This window comes from Ricinus communis, chromosome 7 (assembly GCF_019578655.1).
Source record: "Ricinus communis isolate WT05 ecotype wild-type chromosome 7, ASM1957865v1, whole genome shotgun sequence".
Taxonomy (NCBI): Eukaryota; Viridiplantae; Streptophyta; class Magnoliopsida; order Malpighiales; family Euphorbiaceae; genus Ricinus; species Ricinus communis.
Window position 1 is genome coordinate 14,176,288 of NC_063262.1, and position 15,679 is coordinate 14,191,966.

Here is a 15,679-nt window from a genome sequence, read left to right on the forward strand (position 1 = left end):
ATATGTGCTTTGCTCTTTGAGATTCTATTAGAGTTTCTCTCAACAATTGGAGGTTGAGTTCACAAGGAGAGGTCTTTGAGATACAACTAGTGTATCAAGAGACTCTTTCCCTTAGTGAAATCTTGAAATTGAATTCTTAAGCTCCTTAACTTCATTTTTCAAAGAAATGTCTTCTTGAAAAAGCTTTTCATTTAAAATTTTATCCAATGATTTCTTTAGATCCTTATTGGAAGTTTTTAAAGAAGTAGTTTCTTTCTTTGACCTCTTAAGGTCTTCTTCCAAGCTTGAGCACTTGTTTTTATAAAAATTTAGTTTTGAAAGCATATTTTGTAAAAGTTCATCCTCATCATTTAACACATTATCACCAAAAGAATGAGAAGCTGAATAAGAAGAAGAAGAATTGCATGAATGAGAAATGGAGCATACCTTATGAGAATGAGGATGAGGATAAAGATGCGTCACTCCAAGTAGCTTTCAAGCCTTTTTTTCTTTTCTTTGTCTCCCTTATTCCTCTTCAAGTATTTGGAAGAATCCGGCTTGATGTCTTCTTGCTTTCCACACTCATAGCAAGTGAATTCATTTGGAGAAGGGTTTCTTGCTTATGAAAGGCTTGTTGGTTCTTCTTTTAGTCTCAAGAATTCTCTTGACATGCTTAGTGATAAGGGCCACATCAACTCTCTCACTTTGAGCTTCCCTTTGATCTTCATCATTGCTTAGAATATTTTTTCCTCTTGAGCTCTTATGCTAGCCTTGAGTGCTAGTGCTTTCTTCTTTCCACTATATGTATCAAATTCATCCTTGACAAGAGACATCTCATAGGTTAGAAGTTTTTCTATGAGAATATCCGTAGAAATCTTCCCTAGGTCTTTATTTGCTTCTTCAATACTAGCCACTCTAACACCATATTTATCCAAAGGAAGACTCTTAAGGGTCTTATTGTTAATATCCACTAGCTTATAATGCTTCCCAAGTTTCTCATGTTGTTGATGATGGTAAGAAGCCTATTTGTCATGTCGGTGATGGATTCATTTGGCTTCATCTTAAATATTTCATACTCGGTGACGTACATTTGGATCTTTCTTGATTTAACTTGCTTGGTACCTTTGTGATTTTTCTCCAAGGTAGTCCAAATTTGATGAGCTGTAGTGTAATGTTGCATTCTCTCACATTCTTCTCTAGAGAGGCAACTCACCAGAATGGCCATTGCTTGCTTATTCTTATGATTATGCTTTTTGTGAGTATCCACCCATTCTTCTCTAGGGAGAATCCTTTCTTCACCATTTCTGACATCGGTGGGAGCCATCTAATCCTTCATCACATAGTCCCACACTTCATTGTCATATAAATCCAAATAGATTTCCATACGGAATTTCCAAAAGGCATAGTCGGATCTATTAAAAAATAGCTTGAGGTGTTGAGGTCCTTCATTGGTTGCCATTAGTCTTTACACTTGTGATGAAGCTTGATAAGAGTGTTCTAACTCTGATACCATTTTTTATCCATTGGAATCAAGGAGTTAAATTGGTGACCTCAAATTGCAAAAAATATATTGAGATAATAAAAACACACAATTTCAAGAAAGATTGAAGGAATTTGGAAGAGAGTTAGGATTAGAGAGATTGACTTTAAGATTTATAGTGGTTTGGGAATAATTCTCTCTACATCTACTCCGCAAGATCACACTTGAGTATTGCATTATAATCTTCAAGATTACAACTTTTGAGTTTTTCAAGTTCACCCAACAACTTGGTGTTTTTAAGCTAACACTAAACATCTTCTCTTAGTGATCTAATCTCTCATTAAGTCCCTTAACTTTAAGTATTAAATAGTTACTCAACAACCAATTCTTTATATTTTTAATACCTAGGCTCACACAACAACCCTTTAGAGTTTTAGTTGAACAATAAGATTGAACTTAATACACTATACAAAGAAGAAAATTAAGTGTAAGAAGTTGAGAAACAAATTTCCAAGAGTTTGGATATAACAAAATCACATACTTGGTTCTTAAGTCTTCATGAGGGGTATTTATACTCATACTTATCTTTTTGAAACGTTACAAAAGAACACAAACACATTAAATGCAAATTACGTGACATGGTAAGAAGTTGCTTGTAGGCATAAAAAGCGCCCTCGCACTTGTCAAGCGCTCTTGCGCTTTCTGAAAGATTCATTGGGGCTCCAACGTCTCTAGACATGTGGCTCTGATTTGGTGGTTGAGATTACAATGGTTACTGATATTGCATTAAATGCGAAAACCGCCTTCGCGCTTGTCTTGGTCATGCTTGGAAGTGCCCTCACTCTCCCCATCGCGAAACCATCTGCCATTTTGGGTCTTATGCCTCAAATTAGAGTGCCTTTTATTCCTTGAGGTGTTGACCAGTTCACTGCCAGGTGTCAACTCCATCATTATGGTATTGTCAGATGGAGTTCCAATGTCTTAGATAATTTTGACCACATAAAAAGTGCCCTCGCGCTTTTTATTATCCTTTCTTAAAAGCTTAAGGAAGCTTTAGCCAATTTGAGATCCTTTGATACATTGTCATATAGACACTCAAATATGAAGTTAACAATATTCAATTTAGGTGTTAAGATCAAAATAGAGATCAATTGACCCTTAGGTAAACACTAGACTTCAAGGGATAGAAGACTCGACATGGCTTGAAGTATAATGAGGATGAAGATGAGACAAAACTGATGGATAAGACTCTAAAGGATGTTTTCGTCCAAGACTACAAACCCTACTCTGGTGAATCCGAGCCCGTTACTGTAGCTAGGACTGAGGTCTTGAGATTTGAGATCTTCAAGAGCTTAATTATCGACATGATGGTTGAGCTAAGCATCAGGGAGGTCCGGAAGAAAGTCACTGCCAAGGTTGAGGAGCTAAAGCTGGAAGAATTCATCAGCTTGCTTGAGGACCTCATTTTGTAAGGTTTAGCTGCATTAGCAGAGGAGAGTATTATTGATGTGTTTTACGAAGAAACTGATGTAATAGCGTTTCGTCTTTATAAGGACGATGACATTTTTGCTTCTAAGATCAATGATATAAACCTCTGATTTTAACATTAAGTCTATATAAATTGATTCATTTAATTTAGACACAAATAAAAAATCTAGGAATATTTCTATTGCTCATGATATAACTCCTGAGGAGAGGAGAGAATCTAAAAAGATATTAGAAAAGAAAATTGGTATTTACTTGGTCATACGACGATATGCCAGGATTATAAAAAAAGATAGAAGAGCACCGCATCCCGATTTATTTACACATCAAACCTATCAAGCAGAAAATAAAAAGGCTGAGGCCCAAATGGATAGAAAAGATCCGAGAAGAGATCGCCAAGGAGGTGAAAACCAATTTTCTCGATGTAGTCGATATATTTACTTTTTTACTGCAAAAACTGAACTGAATCGAAATACATAAAAAAATTTAAAATAAAAGCTAAAAAAGACTAAATTTATATCTTTTATTATTAATATATTTTATAACTTTAAAATAAATTAATAAATAATTTGAAAAAATTGTTATAAAAACTTATAGTAGTTAAAATTGAACTACTAACTTATATCATAATATTTTTTATATCAAATTTAATATATTAGCTACAACGACGTCAATTTATAAAGCTATTAAAAAATAATGTGTTACATAATTTATAAAATTATTTTAATAGTGCTTAAGGATTAAAAAGTAAAAGAATTATTTATGAAAGTATTTTAATAGCATATTTTATTTTTATTAAAAACTGGAAAAGTAAAGAAATTGAAATCTAAAGAAGAATTTCAAAAACATTTTTAATAGTGCATTTTACTTTTATTAAAACTGAAAAGAAGATTAAAACTGAAAAGAAGAAAAGAAATAGGAGTTTAAGAAATTACATTTCAAAAGTGCAAATGCTTACCACCAAGTTAACTATAAAAAAACTTTTTATATATATATATAGTCGGTTGATTCGTGAACTAATATATAAAATCTTTTAAAATAAAAGCTAAAAAAGGAACTAAATTTTGATTTAGTTGGTCTTTTTCTCTCCATAATGTTGTGTTGTCATAAATAATTCGATTCTCTCGTGCAGAAATCCCAAACCCACTGCAGGGAAGCCGGACGGGGCTGAAACTAAAATTGAGCCACGCATTACCGGGAGAATGACAGAACTAAAAAGGAAAATAAAACTAGTGGATACAGTTCCACAACTTGGATAAAAATCTTAATGTTGCCAATGGACAAAACTGCCCTTGTTTCTTCTAAAATAATAATTAGCAACGGTCGTTTAACTTTTAAAGCGAGTTGTGCTGTGGTGACTGGTGAGTGTTTAGGCGAAGAGTGCTCTTTGTCTCCTGTCAGTCTCCATGATAATCTGCAAAGCTTCAAGTTTCGCATTAGAAATTCCACTCTTCCTAAAAAATGAAAATAGTTATTTTGTAAAACAAGTGAGGCTATATCATTATAAGCCCAAAATATGCTGTTGTTCCTCAATTGAGGGGAACGCCGCAAGTAGTCAGTTGACTAGTACAGTTATTGTTGATGATGATGATAGTAAAAAGAAGAAAAAGAAGTTGAAGTTGAAAAGAGAAGAAGGAGAAGGAGAAAGAGAAAGAAAGGTGAATTGTGAAGTGGAAGTGGTATCGTGGCGGGAAAGAAGAATAAATGCCCAAATAACTGTCTATGCGGATATTCAATCTGTGTGGAATGCTCTTACTGACTATGAGCGCCTCGCTGATTTTATACCCAATCTTATTTGCAGGTGGATATATATTCACTCTCTATACATAATTACCTAGAGTTCATTAGATTTTATTTTTTGTTTTAAATAATATAATAATTTTTTTGTCAGTGGGAGAATTCCTTGCCCTCATCCTGGGCGGATATGGTTGGAGCAGAGAGGCTTGCAAAGGGCACTCTATTGGCATATTGAAGCTCGTGTTGTCTTGGACCTCCAAGAATTTCCCATTTCTGTAAGTCTTACATTTTTTTTCCTTTATATATTTTAACGGAAAATGACTTCTCGTTTTCTTTAACTAAAATTTTTCAGGCTCACATATAGGGAACATATTTTATATATGTAACACTTTGCTGTGTGACTCACCTATTAGTTGGTGTGTATACGCATGAGTAAGCAAGAATTGCCCTTATATGTATAGTGCTTTAATCTTTATCAATTTTATTGTTGGTCTAAATTTATTCTTTCTTGTTTTCATGGTTTGATAGAAGCATATTGTACAGTTTCTACTTGTGTGTAATTGAAATTGTCTTATAAACAATTATCCGTAAAAATTATGTGCATTATCATTTATTGTAATCCACTCCATTCCACCTATTGTACTCGACTCAACTTATTTTTACTGCCAAATTAGCTGGGGCTGGCTGTATGGCTTAGTTTTAACCATCTCGTTTTCTTGTCTCCTGCAACTCACATGTGTTTAACCATGGAACTGAAGCTTTTGCTGCTCTAGAATGCACATGTCAAAGCATTTCCGTCTCCCTTCTCTCAACTTCCCCCTATTTGATGCCACTTTCACCTTCCGAGAGATGCATTCTTTCCAACTTATAATTTTAAATCAAAACGTTATGTTTCTTGCCAATAATTATGACCTCACTTGTTGTTTGGTTTATAGCAACTTAATTAACATCCGCATCTAGCTAAATTTTGCTTAACATGCATATTTCAAAAATCATCCTTTTTTACTGTCTTGCTGAATTCCTTAATCTCATCTATGGATGTGTTAGTTTCATTATAATTTTGCTTTCCTAAACAATGCCTTATGATTCAGGCTAATAATCTCGAATTACACTTTTCGATGGTTGATGGGGACTTCAAGAAGTTTGATGGCAAATGGTCCTTAAAATCAGGAACAAGGTATCAAAATTTTGTGTAAAGCCTACATGTTTTGGTATTGACTATTTTCTTGCTATTTTGATCTCTTGCAATCCTTTTCCTATTTAGAAAAGATGATTTATAATACGCTCGTCTGTACTCGTAATTTCTTCTTTTCTTTTTCATGCTATTGGTAGGGTTGACCAAGAAGTGCTTTTCTTCATATACTCATCCTAAGGATGAAATGAGATCTTGATTCATTTCTTATAAATAAAAAGTGGAATGCCAATTACAAAAAAAGAGGATACCTATTCATTGTACATACAGGATATTAGTTAGTATAAACACGTACATGTCCTTCGAATTAACTAATTCAATTCAGAAGCCTATCATCATCCCTTATAGAATCAAGTGGTTGGCATACTTTTGAAATTTCATTTCCAATGCTGTGTCCCTTTGAGGTGAACAAAGTTCTTGGTAGTATATGCAATACAATTTCAGCACACACCACACTTATGGTGGTCTTTAGACCAGGAACAGTTTTAGTCTACCCTCCTTTTTTTTATCTTTCTTTTTTGGTGTTTGCATACAAGCAAACAGTCTTTTGTTTTGTCATCACCTGATCTCAATTGTTTTCTAGGGCCGGAACGACAATGTTATCATATGAAGTTAACGTAATCCCAAGGTTCAACTTTCCAGCTATTTTCTTGGAGAGGATTATTAGATCAGATCTTCCTCTGAATCTTCAAGCTTTGGCTGGTCGAGCTGAGAGAACTTTTGAGGGGAATCAAAAGACATCAATTGCAGAAAGTGGAAAATCCATGGCCATATCTACTTTTCATGGCCCGGGATTAAATGGTTCTTCTTGTGAGAAGAGAAATATGTCGGCCGGAGATTTAAATGAAAGTTATCAAAGCTCACATTTTGGTCCTGTTCCATCATCTTCAAGTGACCTAAATACCAATTGGGGTGTGTTTGGGAAAGTTTGCAGCCTCGATAGACCTTCCATAGCGGATGAAGTTCATCTGCGCAGATATGATGGTTTATTGGTAACTGCTTTAGTCAAGATTACTCTCATCTGATTTTCCTGTTACAATGTGCTTCTTTTTTAATTGCAGTTTATGAAATGGTTTTCAACTGTAGGAAGATGGAGGGGTTCACCGCTGTGTTGTTGCTAGCATAACTGTAAAAGCTCCTGTTCGTGAAGTCTGGAAAGTTTTGACAGCTTATGAGAGTCTTCCTGAGTAAGCACCATCTTCGGCATGAACTCTTTCATTAACATATAATAATCTAAAGGGGATGAAGCCTATTAGATTCTGAATGAAGTTATCATATTCTGTGAGTTTGATGCTTTATCTTTCTTGTCAGTGATTTATTTAAACTGGCAGCAGCTTTACTTGGTCTATATTGCTTTACAAGGTTCATTATATTAGATGCTGAAAAGTGGTCATTCGATGGCTTTACTAGAGTTCGGAGTATATATTTTAAGTGGATCCATTTTCTACATTTCTATGTCCATATGTGTTTGCTGTATGCATATGCCACATGTGAAAATCGATGCTACACTACATTTTAAGTGATCTAAAATACAATAAATCTTCTGTAGGGCAAGCCCTTTATTCTATCAAATTTTTTATCACCTTTCTGAAACTTCTAAAATTCTCACCTGCAGACGTGGATAGAGCAACCATAGAGCTTTTTGGTGGACATATTTGATTTTGATAGAAGTTCCTGTAAGAACATAAATTAACTTGAACAAACCTCACATAAGCACTCACAGTTCCTATCCCACAGGATCAGAAAAATCTCTGAGACCAATGGTGAATTAACAGAAATAAAAATTGCTCTTGGGACCTAATGTATATTAACCTGAAATAGAAAGGGAAAGAAGAACATAAATAGAACTGTAAGTTTTCATTAGCTTAAGGTGCTTATATAGCAGAAGAACTTTCAAGTTACACGGATATTTCTCAAATAACCACTTCGGGTTGCCACATCATATTTCTGGAGCTTTTAAAATATTTTCATTAATAGCCAATTTTTGGAACTTCGTCTTAACAGCTATTTGACCAAGTTAAATTACATCATCATAACATAGAATCTACAAGAAAATATATTTCAGAATTTATTCATGGCTTGTAGCTTGAAGACTCTGGAACAAATTTCATATCAATTAAGATGATGGAAATAAAGAGTATGTGAATTATAGGATTAAAGAAAGATTAGTAGAATGGCAAAGTTTGAGAGGAGTCTTATGTTATGTGCCCTAGCCTTGGATCGAGTAATGGGACCTTAAAGTGTAAAATCGTCTCCTAACTTTATTGGACAAGGAGATTTATTGAGATTATTCCTTCCTCTACCTATCTTGACTGACTAATAATAGTATGAGAGCTCAATTAGGGAGAGAGCTCAATGATCTCACAATATTCAGATGAAAGTTTGCTTGCCTCTTCATTAACAATTTCGTCTTTAAATACACGGTGAAGGTACTATAACTCCCTACTTCTAAGGAGTGATAAGTATAAAACTCATCCTGAATTATCTCAATAAAAATAGAAATAATATCCTAAATTATCAGCAACTAAATGACAGCTAATAGCAACTAATAATAAATAACAACTAAGAAACTAATTAGCAGAATATCTTCCCACTATTGTGCCACATGGAGTGTTGTACTCCACTTCTTTCCTTTTATTTCTGTATCATCTTATCTGATCAAAAGATATTTGCTAAGTTTACTAATGCTGGAAGGTTAAGAAAGAGCAGATGCATAAGATAAGTGTGGTAGAGGAGCATGCTAAGATAGAAGTGCAGAAATACTGGAAGGATTGAAAAGAGCTGCTAGTGTAAAACATAGCAACTATAGACACTTTTTTTATTCTGGAGTTGGCCCTAAATCAGGCAAACTAAAGAAAGATGATGCGTATAGCTGGGCTGCTGACTACATTGGGAAAAGGTTAGTTGAGCGAGTAAGAGAATAGCACGAGCTTATTTTGACAAACTGGAGAAAAGTGATGCCCTAAACCAACAACACTTACTTTGACTGGCCATGGTTATTATAATTTTCTAAAGGCAACTTCTATTCAAAAGTTGGAGCTAATTAAATGCTAAAACACATAACCTTCTAGTCCAAATGTTTTCATGATTTTTCTATTGAATGAAGGTTGATGTTCTTCGAGCAAGTTCCAAAATGCATGAAAATGATTTCAAGTTAGCTTTCATATGTTTCAATTAAATAATGGAAATTAACACATTCTTTTAGGTAATCCTGAAAAAAATATTTGTTAGAAGTAATTTTGTGCAAACAAACAGAGACTTTATGATGACAAATAACTGGTTGGTAAATAAAACAAATGTTTTCCTCTTCTCTAATGTCGAAGATATCACGAAGAATCTTCTTTTTTTTTTTTTTTTTTGTAACTATCATATTAATTGTAACTATCAATTTGGCACATATACTTTTTTGATTTGTATTTACTACTGCAAGACCTGCATCTAGACCATTCAGGCTCTTAATATATATAGTTATTTTTATTTAAAAGTCTTGTTTAGATGTTTGTAGTTGAATGATATAGATCTATGACTAAATTGAAGTTTTAGTAATGAACAGTTATTAATTATCTTTTATTAAATTTTAATATTAATTATTTTCTATTAAATAAAATTTAATAATTTAGAATATAGGATACATAATCTCTTTTATATCTATTACTTTCTAAAACTAGTTTGGCCCCCAAAATTTATTCTCTAGGTCTGCCATTGTAAGTACCGTACTCGTAGTTTTGTCATATTAACATCAATGGTTGAAATAATGCAGATTATGGCATTGACATATATACTTTGAGGTCTACATCTTGCATGAATCACCTTTTATGGCTCTCTGTTTCCCTATGTGAAACCTGGCTCCCCATTACCAAAAGAAAAATAAAATAAAAAGTATGATGTATCCTTTCCATTGAAGGAGGAAAAAAGTCAGAATTCTGTCATTATCTGACAATGTAAAGTTAAAGTAAGATCATTAAAACCTTAAAATCATGGATCGAAAATGCTTGGCCTTTAATGAAGTATGCAGTTAAATTGATCTTATTCCTAAATTTGTTTCCTCATTATGTTATTTTCAGGATAGTTCCCAACTTGGCTATTAGTAAGATTTTATTGCGAGAAAACAACAAAGTCCGAATACTTCAGGTACAAATGAATTTTGTATTTTTAATGCTGCATTATCCATATAGTTCATCACTTACAAAGGGCTTGATCAAATGCCTATGGTTTTTTCTTTTCATTTCCATTGCATGTAATAATTCAAAGAATCAATTAACCCTCTTATCTATAATAGGATTACTTTACTTTCGATTGTTAGCATATACAACTCATTCTTTTGTTAACATTTGACATGCAAAAAGCTTTTATTGCTCAAGACATTTCCCTTTTTGCAGGAAGGATGCAAAGGCCTATTATACATGGTACTTCATGCACGTGTTGTTCTAGATTTATGTGAACATCTTGAACAGGAGATCAGTTTTGAGCAGGCAGAAGGGGATTTCGACTCCTTCCAGGGAAAATGGCTTCTGGAGCAATTAGGAAGTCATCACACACTACTGAAATACACTGTTAATTCAAAAATGCACAAAGATTCCTTTCTTTCAGAAGCTATCATGGAGGAGGTACTTTGGCTCAATATTTCTCAATGAACTTTAGTACACTTTAGTTTATTAGATCTTTAGGGCCACATTTTGGATATGATGGCATGCATAAATGTTCAAAGGTCATATGAAATGGTGATCTAGTTCAGCTCATAAGGAAGCTTCCATGGTTAGTCCTAGGGCAAGTTCCACAATCATAAAAACTTCAGTTGCTTAATTTCTTTTTTATTTACAAAGATCTTCCCATTGAATTAATGAATGGCAACCATCAATAAACAAGATTGTATTTTTTATAGAATTAGTGAATGATATTATATTAATTTCAATTGCATCATTAATGAATGGTTGCCATCAATAAGCCATTATCTACCGTTAAGCATGGGGATTCGAGTTACCAGTTTTAGTTAGACATTCAGCTCTTGATAGTTTAATTTTAGATAATCTTGTTACAATGTTTCAATCTTAATGCTTTCTTTTGAAGGATCTTATTTTGAATATTGTTACCGGGACCTTTCTTTTGAATTCTATGTTTACTGATGAAAGTTTCAACTTCATAGGTTATATATGAAGATCTCCCATCAAATATGTGTGCAATTCGAGATTACATTGAGAAAAGGGAAGACAAAATCTCATTGGAAATGCATCTTCTAGGACAATATTCCAAGGAATTAGAATCATCTAATTGTGACATCGATACTAAATATGGCAATGCAACTGGGGACATTGTTGATTTAAATAACCCAAACTCGGTTAGACAAAGGCCTAGGGTGCCAGGCTTGCAGAGGGACATTGAAGTTCTCAAATCTGAGCTTCTGAAATTTATATCAGAGCACGGGCAGGAAGGATTTATGCCCATGAGAAAGCAGCTTCGTATGCATGGTAGAGTGGATATTGAGAAGGCCATAACACGCATGGGTGGATTTAGAAGGATTGCTTCATTGATGAATCTTTCTCTCGCATACAAGCGCCGGAAACCAAAGGGCTACTGGGACAATCTCGAGAATCTGCAGGAAGAGGTGTGTGTTAATCTTCTAGAACTCAGGAAAGGGAAAATAATTTTCTGTGAGGCATATTCTCTTAAAAAAGGAAAGAATAGATAACTTAGGAGGGAGAGGCCTTCATTATATTCTGAAGTGATTTAACATTTGGATTAAAATAACAAATGAAACCCCTCCAACCGTTTCCTTGTCCCATTTTTTTCTGTCTGCTGTGACTCTATTTATCTCTGTGCATGTGCATGTGCATGTGTATATGTAAAGTATAGAGTACAATTTTGCAACTGATGGTAGGTAATAATTTGTGCGATTATTCCTTATTCAGAAAAGTCTTGGTCAGATAACCGTCTGGTGCCATTTTCTAGTTTTACTTAATATTAAGAATCTGTTGAAATTTGAGGTTTTCTAATAATAGCATTTTGCTTGAAACCTTTTAGCAAATTAAGCAATTTAAAAATAAATGGTTTGATGCAAAAGAGAACTCAACCTGTTATAGTATCAGCCCATTTGTTAGTCTTACTGCCTCATTATGTGATGATGGTTATTTTCTGAAGTTATTACCATACTCCTAAATATGCTCAGATTGGTCGATTTCAGCTGAGCTGGGGAATGGACCCCTCATTTATGCCAAGCAGAAAATCTTTTGAGCGAGCTGGTAACTTATATGCTATTTGGACTACTTTATCTTGTTATTTTCTTTCTACTTGTTTTTTTTTTTTTATTTTTTATTTTATCCCGGAAGTTATTCATTACAATTGTTACAGGGCGTTATGATATTGCACGAGCTTTGGAGAAATGGGGGGGACTCCATGAAGTTTCTCGTCTTCTGGCACTAAAGGTTAGGCACCCTAATAGACAGGCGAATGTTATCAAGGATAAGAAAATTGATTATACAACATCTACCAATGTGGAAGGGGAAGATGGTATATCAAAAACATATGTATCACAAGATACAGAAAAATGGCTTACGAAACTGAAAGATTTGGACATTAACTGGGGTGAATAAAAATGCTGTTTGATTGCCCTTCATAGTATCCGTCCCTTGGCTCTTCTAATCTTTTCTTCTTGCAGCCTCTCTGCTACATTATTCCATGATTTGATACGTCAGATCTCTTTTTCCATGCAACATGGATAATTTTCCCAAGCATTTAAGCTGCAAATGATGCTTGTTGTATTGTGATAGTCTAAGAACTGAAGAGAAATGCCTTGTAGATTTTGAAAATGATAAGCACTTACTTTTACTGAGTTCAAATGTATCAGCATTCACAAGAGAAATGCCTTGTAGATTTTGAAAATGATAAGTACCTTTGATTGTGAAGTTCCTGCAGTCACTCCTACCGAAAAGAATGATTTCAATTATTGGAAATTTTCTTCAATTTTCTTGTAAATTATAAGAAAGAACATATTGGTTTTTTGTGCAAATTTGTATACTGCACAACCTTGACCAAATATATTAATTAAAGAATTTCTTAAGATAGCAATTGCTTCGGCTGATGGTGAATTTCTAGCACTCAGCCCCTCAATATTGGCCTATATCTACCATGGCCTACACGAACTGCTTCTTATCAAACATGATAAAATCTTCCATAATGTAAGCGGTTTATTATGGATAGTCCAATTATGGATGATGAGCTATTTTCTTGAACTGATAAAAGATCCTTCTATATATTCTAATTCTCTAACTCTCCATGGTGAATGGTTCTATAATTGGAACCTAAATTCCATCATGTGGCCTATGCCATTTTTTTCTTCTACTTCATAGAGAAACGTGACAATGATTTCTATACCACTCACCTTCTTGATCCAATGTGCCTTTCCTAGTGTAATTTCAAATGCCCTAAATGTAATCCAGAGGATAAGGGAAACAAGAGCAAACTTAATATAGCTCTTATAAGTTGGAAAAGTATCCTTTTGGCTAGAGATTTGCATTTTAGTATAATAGTAGATTATATTGTGAACATCAAATGACGTGAACATCAAATGATGTGAACTCTATCTATAGAGAGATAGAACCTAAATCAAAATTGATGCTAATTTTAGGATCGTCAAATTCAAATCTATGATGATGGAACTAAAATTCTTTGATTATAATAAATCAAGAACTTTAGTTATAAAAAGATGTGTGTCACCATAATTCCAAAAGCTTAAAAGATTAAGTTTTGAAAATTGATAAGACAAGAAATTTGTAAACAATGCATGAAAACTTGATAAGTTCACAAAGCATAAAGTGAAGAAACAGTTCTCACTTTATTGATAATAAAAATAATTCATACAAGCTTTGTAAACATAGGTGACCAAATATATAGTTTATATAGGCCTTCTAAAACCCTAGAATGAAACTAGAAAAGAAATAAAATCACTTAGGAAATAATAGTTACTTCCTAAACTAAAATAAGAAATAAAATAAAATTCCTAAATAGCTAAATAGGTATATGGTGCCTATAATTAAATTAGAAGAAGGAAATAAGGCACATAGGAAATAAATCATTACTTCCTAAACAAAATAAGAAATGAAGAAGTTTCCTAAGCAACCAAAAGAAGAAGTTGCCACCTCCTCTCTCATAAACAAGGAAATGCTGCCCCTCCTTATTGACTAGACAATATATTTAAGTGAAACCCTTATTAATGAGGAGGCTACACGCATGGGCTTGTTCCACAAGTCTTCTTTGGCCCAACTTGCTTCCTGAGCTCCTTATTAGCTTGATTTGTCTCATTAGGGCCTAAATGGATTTAATCAAGCCCCTTGATATTGCATTAAGCTAATAAGTCTTAGACTTGATTTTAGAATTGATTCCTCAAGCCTTTTAGTTTCTTGAACCTGAATATCGTTGATAAGTCCAACAAGTGCTTCTTTTATTTTCTTAGATTTTGATCTTATAATTAGTCATCCTTGGATGTTTAAAGGATTTTAGGCTCTTAAAGTACTTAGAATCTTGGCCTTCATCATATCACCTCCCTTCTTCAAGATGATTCATCCTCAAATCAAAACCTTCATCAAAATCAAAAGGAGACAAGTCAACAACATTAAAAGTAGCACTAATACTATAATCACTAGAAAAATATAGTCTATAGGCATTGTCATTGATGCGCTTAAGGACTTGAAATGACCCATCTCCTCTTAGCAAGAGTTTAGATTGTCATTTGGTTGGAAAACATTCCTTGCGCAAGTGAACCCAAACCTATTCGCCAGGCCCAAATACCACTTTCACACGCTCCTTATTGACTTGTTTTGCATAATGTTCATTCTTCCTTTCAAGGTTTACATGCACTTTTTCATGTAGCGCCTTCACAAATTCTGCCTTCTCTTTGCCATCTAGATTCATTTGCTCATTCAAAGGTAAAGGAATTAAATCTAGAGGACTCAATGGAATAAAATCATAAACAATCTCAAAAGGATAAAATTTATAGAAGAATGCACACTACTATTATATGCAAATTCAATGTGCAACAAGCAATCCTCCTAAGATTTTAAATTTTGCTTAACTATGGTTCTAAGTAACTGAGATAAAGTTCTATTAACTACTTCGATTTGGCCATCAGTTTGAGGGTGACAAGTAGTAGAAAATAAAATTTTGGTATCCAACTTTCCTCATAAAGTTTTCCAAAAGTAGCTTAGATACTTAGCATCCTTATCACTAATAATGTTTTTTGGCATTCCATGTAAGTGCACAATCTTTTTAAAGAACAAACATGTAATATGTCATGCATAATCGGTTTTACTAGAAGCAAGGAAATGTGACATTTTAGAAAACCTATCAATAATAATATAAACGGAATCATGCCCACGCCTAGTCCTAGGTAATCTAAGCACAAGATGTCACAACCCTATTTTAAATAATAATTAATATGCATTAGCATATTATTAAATATGTCATTTGCATCATAATTTTATGTAACACCTTTCACTGTATTATGTGGTAGAAGGATATATGAATATAGTAGAGTTTATGGGTATTTCAATTAAGTGAGGACAAGATTGTAAGGATAGTTAGAGGAGTTATTTGTAGTATAAGTTTGAGTGAGGGGTTAATTGATTAATAGGATTTATAGTGAGGGTTGTAGGGAGAGGAAAGTTAAAAGGACAAGTGTCACCTTAAAGAGAGTGACAAGTGGCAATAATAATAATAATAATAATATGAAAAGGTGAGTGGGGAATCTCTATATCACCACTTCATTTCCTTTTCTTCTTTTCTTCTTCTATTCCATTTTTCCACTTTTTCTCAAA

The 15,679-nt window shown here is 33.6% G+C and overlaps 1 protein-coding gene across 3 annotated transcripts; it reads left to right on the forward strand.

Moving 5' to 3' along the window:
• The first annotated feature begins 4,258 nt into the window (after positions 1 to 4,258).
• LOC8282864 lies at positions 4,259 to 12,699 on the forward strand. Of its 3 annotated transcripts, none has more exons than XM_015721620.3 (10): positions 4,259 to 4,745; positions 4,836 to 4,956; positions 5,773 to 5,858; positions 6,457 to 6,865; positions 6,960 to 7,060; positions 9,938 to 10,004; positions 10,253 to 10,480; positions 11,017 to 11,475; positions 12,037 to 12,109; positions 12,219 to 12,699. In XM_015721620.3, exons 1-10 carry the CDS (start codon positions 4,351 to 4,353, stop codon positions 12,458 to 12,460), a joined length of 2,181 nt encoding a protein of 726 aa, XP_015577106.1. In that variant the 5' UTR covers positions 4,259 to 4,350; the 3' UTR covers positions 12,461 to 12,699. The 3 variants fall into 3 exon arrangements, with proteins under 3 accessions (XP_015577106.1, XP_015577107.1, XP_048233183.1); XM_015721621.3 differs by having other exon boundaries at positions 12,052 to 12,109; XM_048377226.1 differs by lacking the exon at positions 12,037 to 12,109 and having other exon boundaries at positions 12,219 to 12,483.
• The last annotated feature ends 2,980 nt before the right edge of the window (positions 12,700 to 15,679 follow it).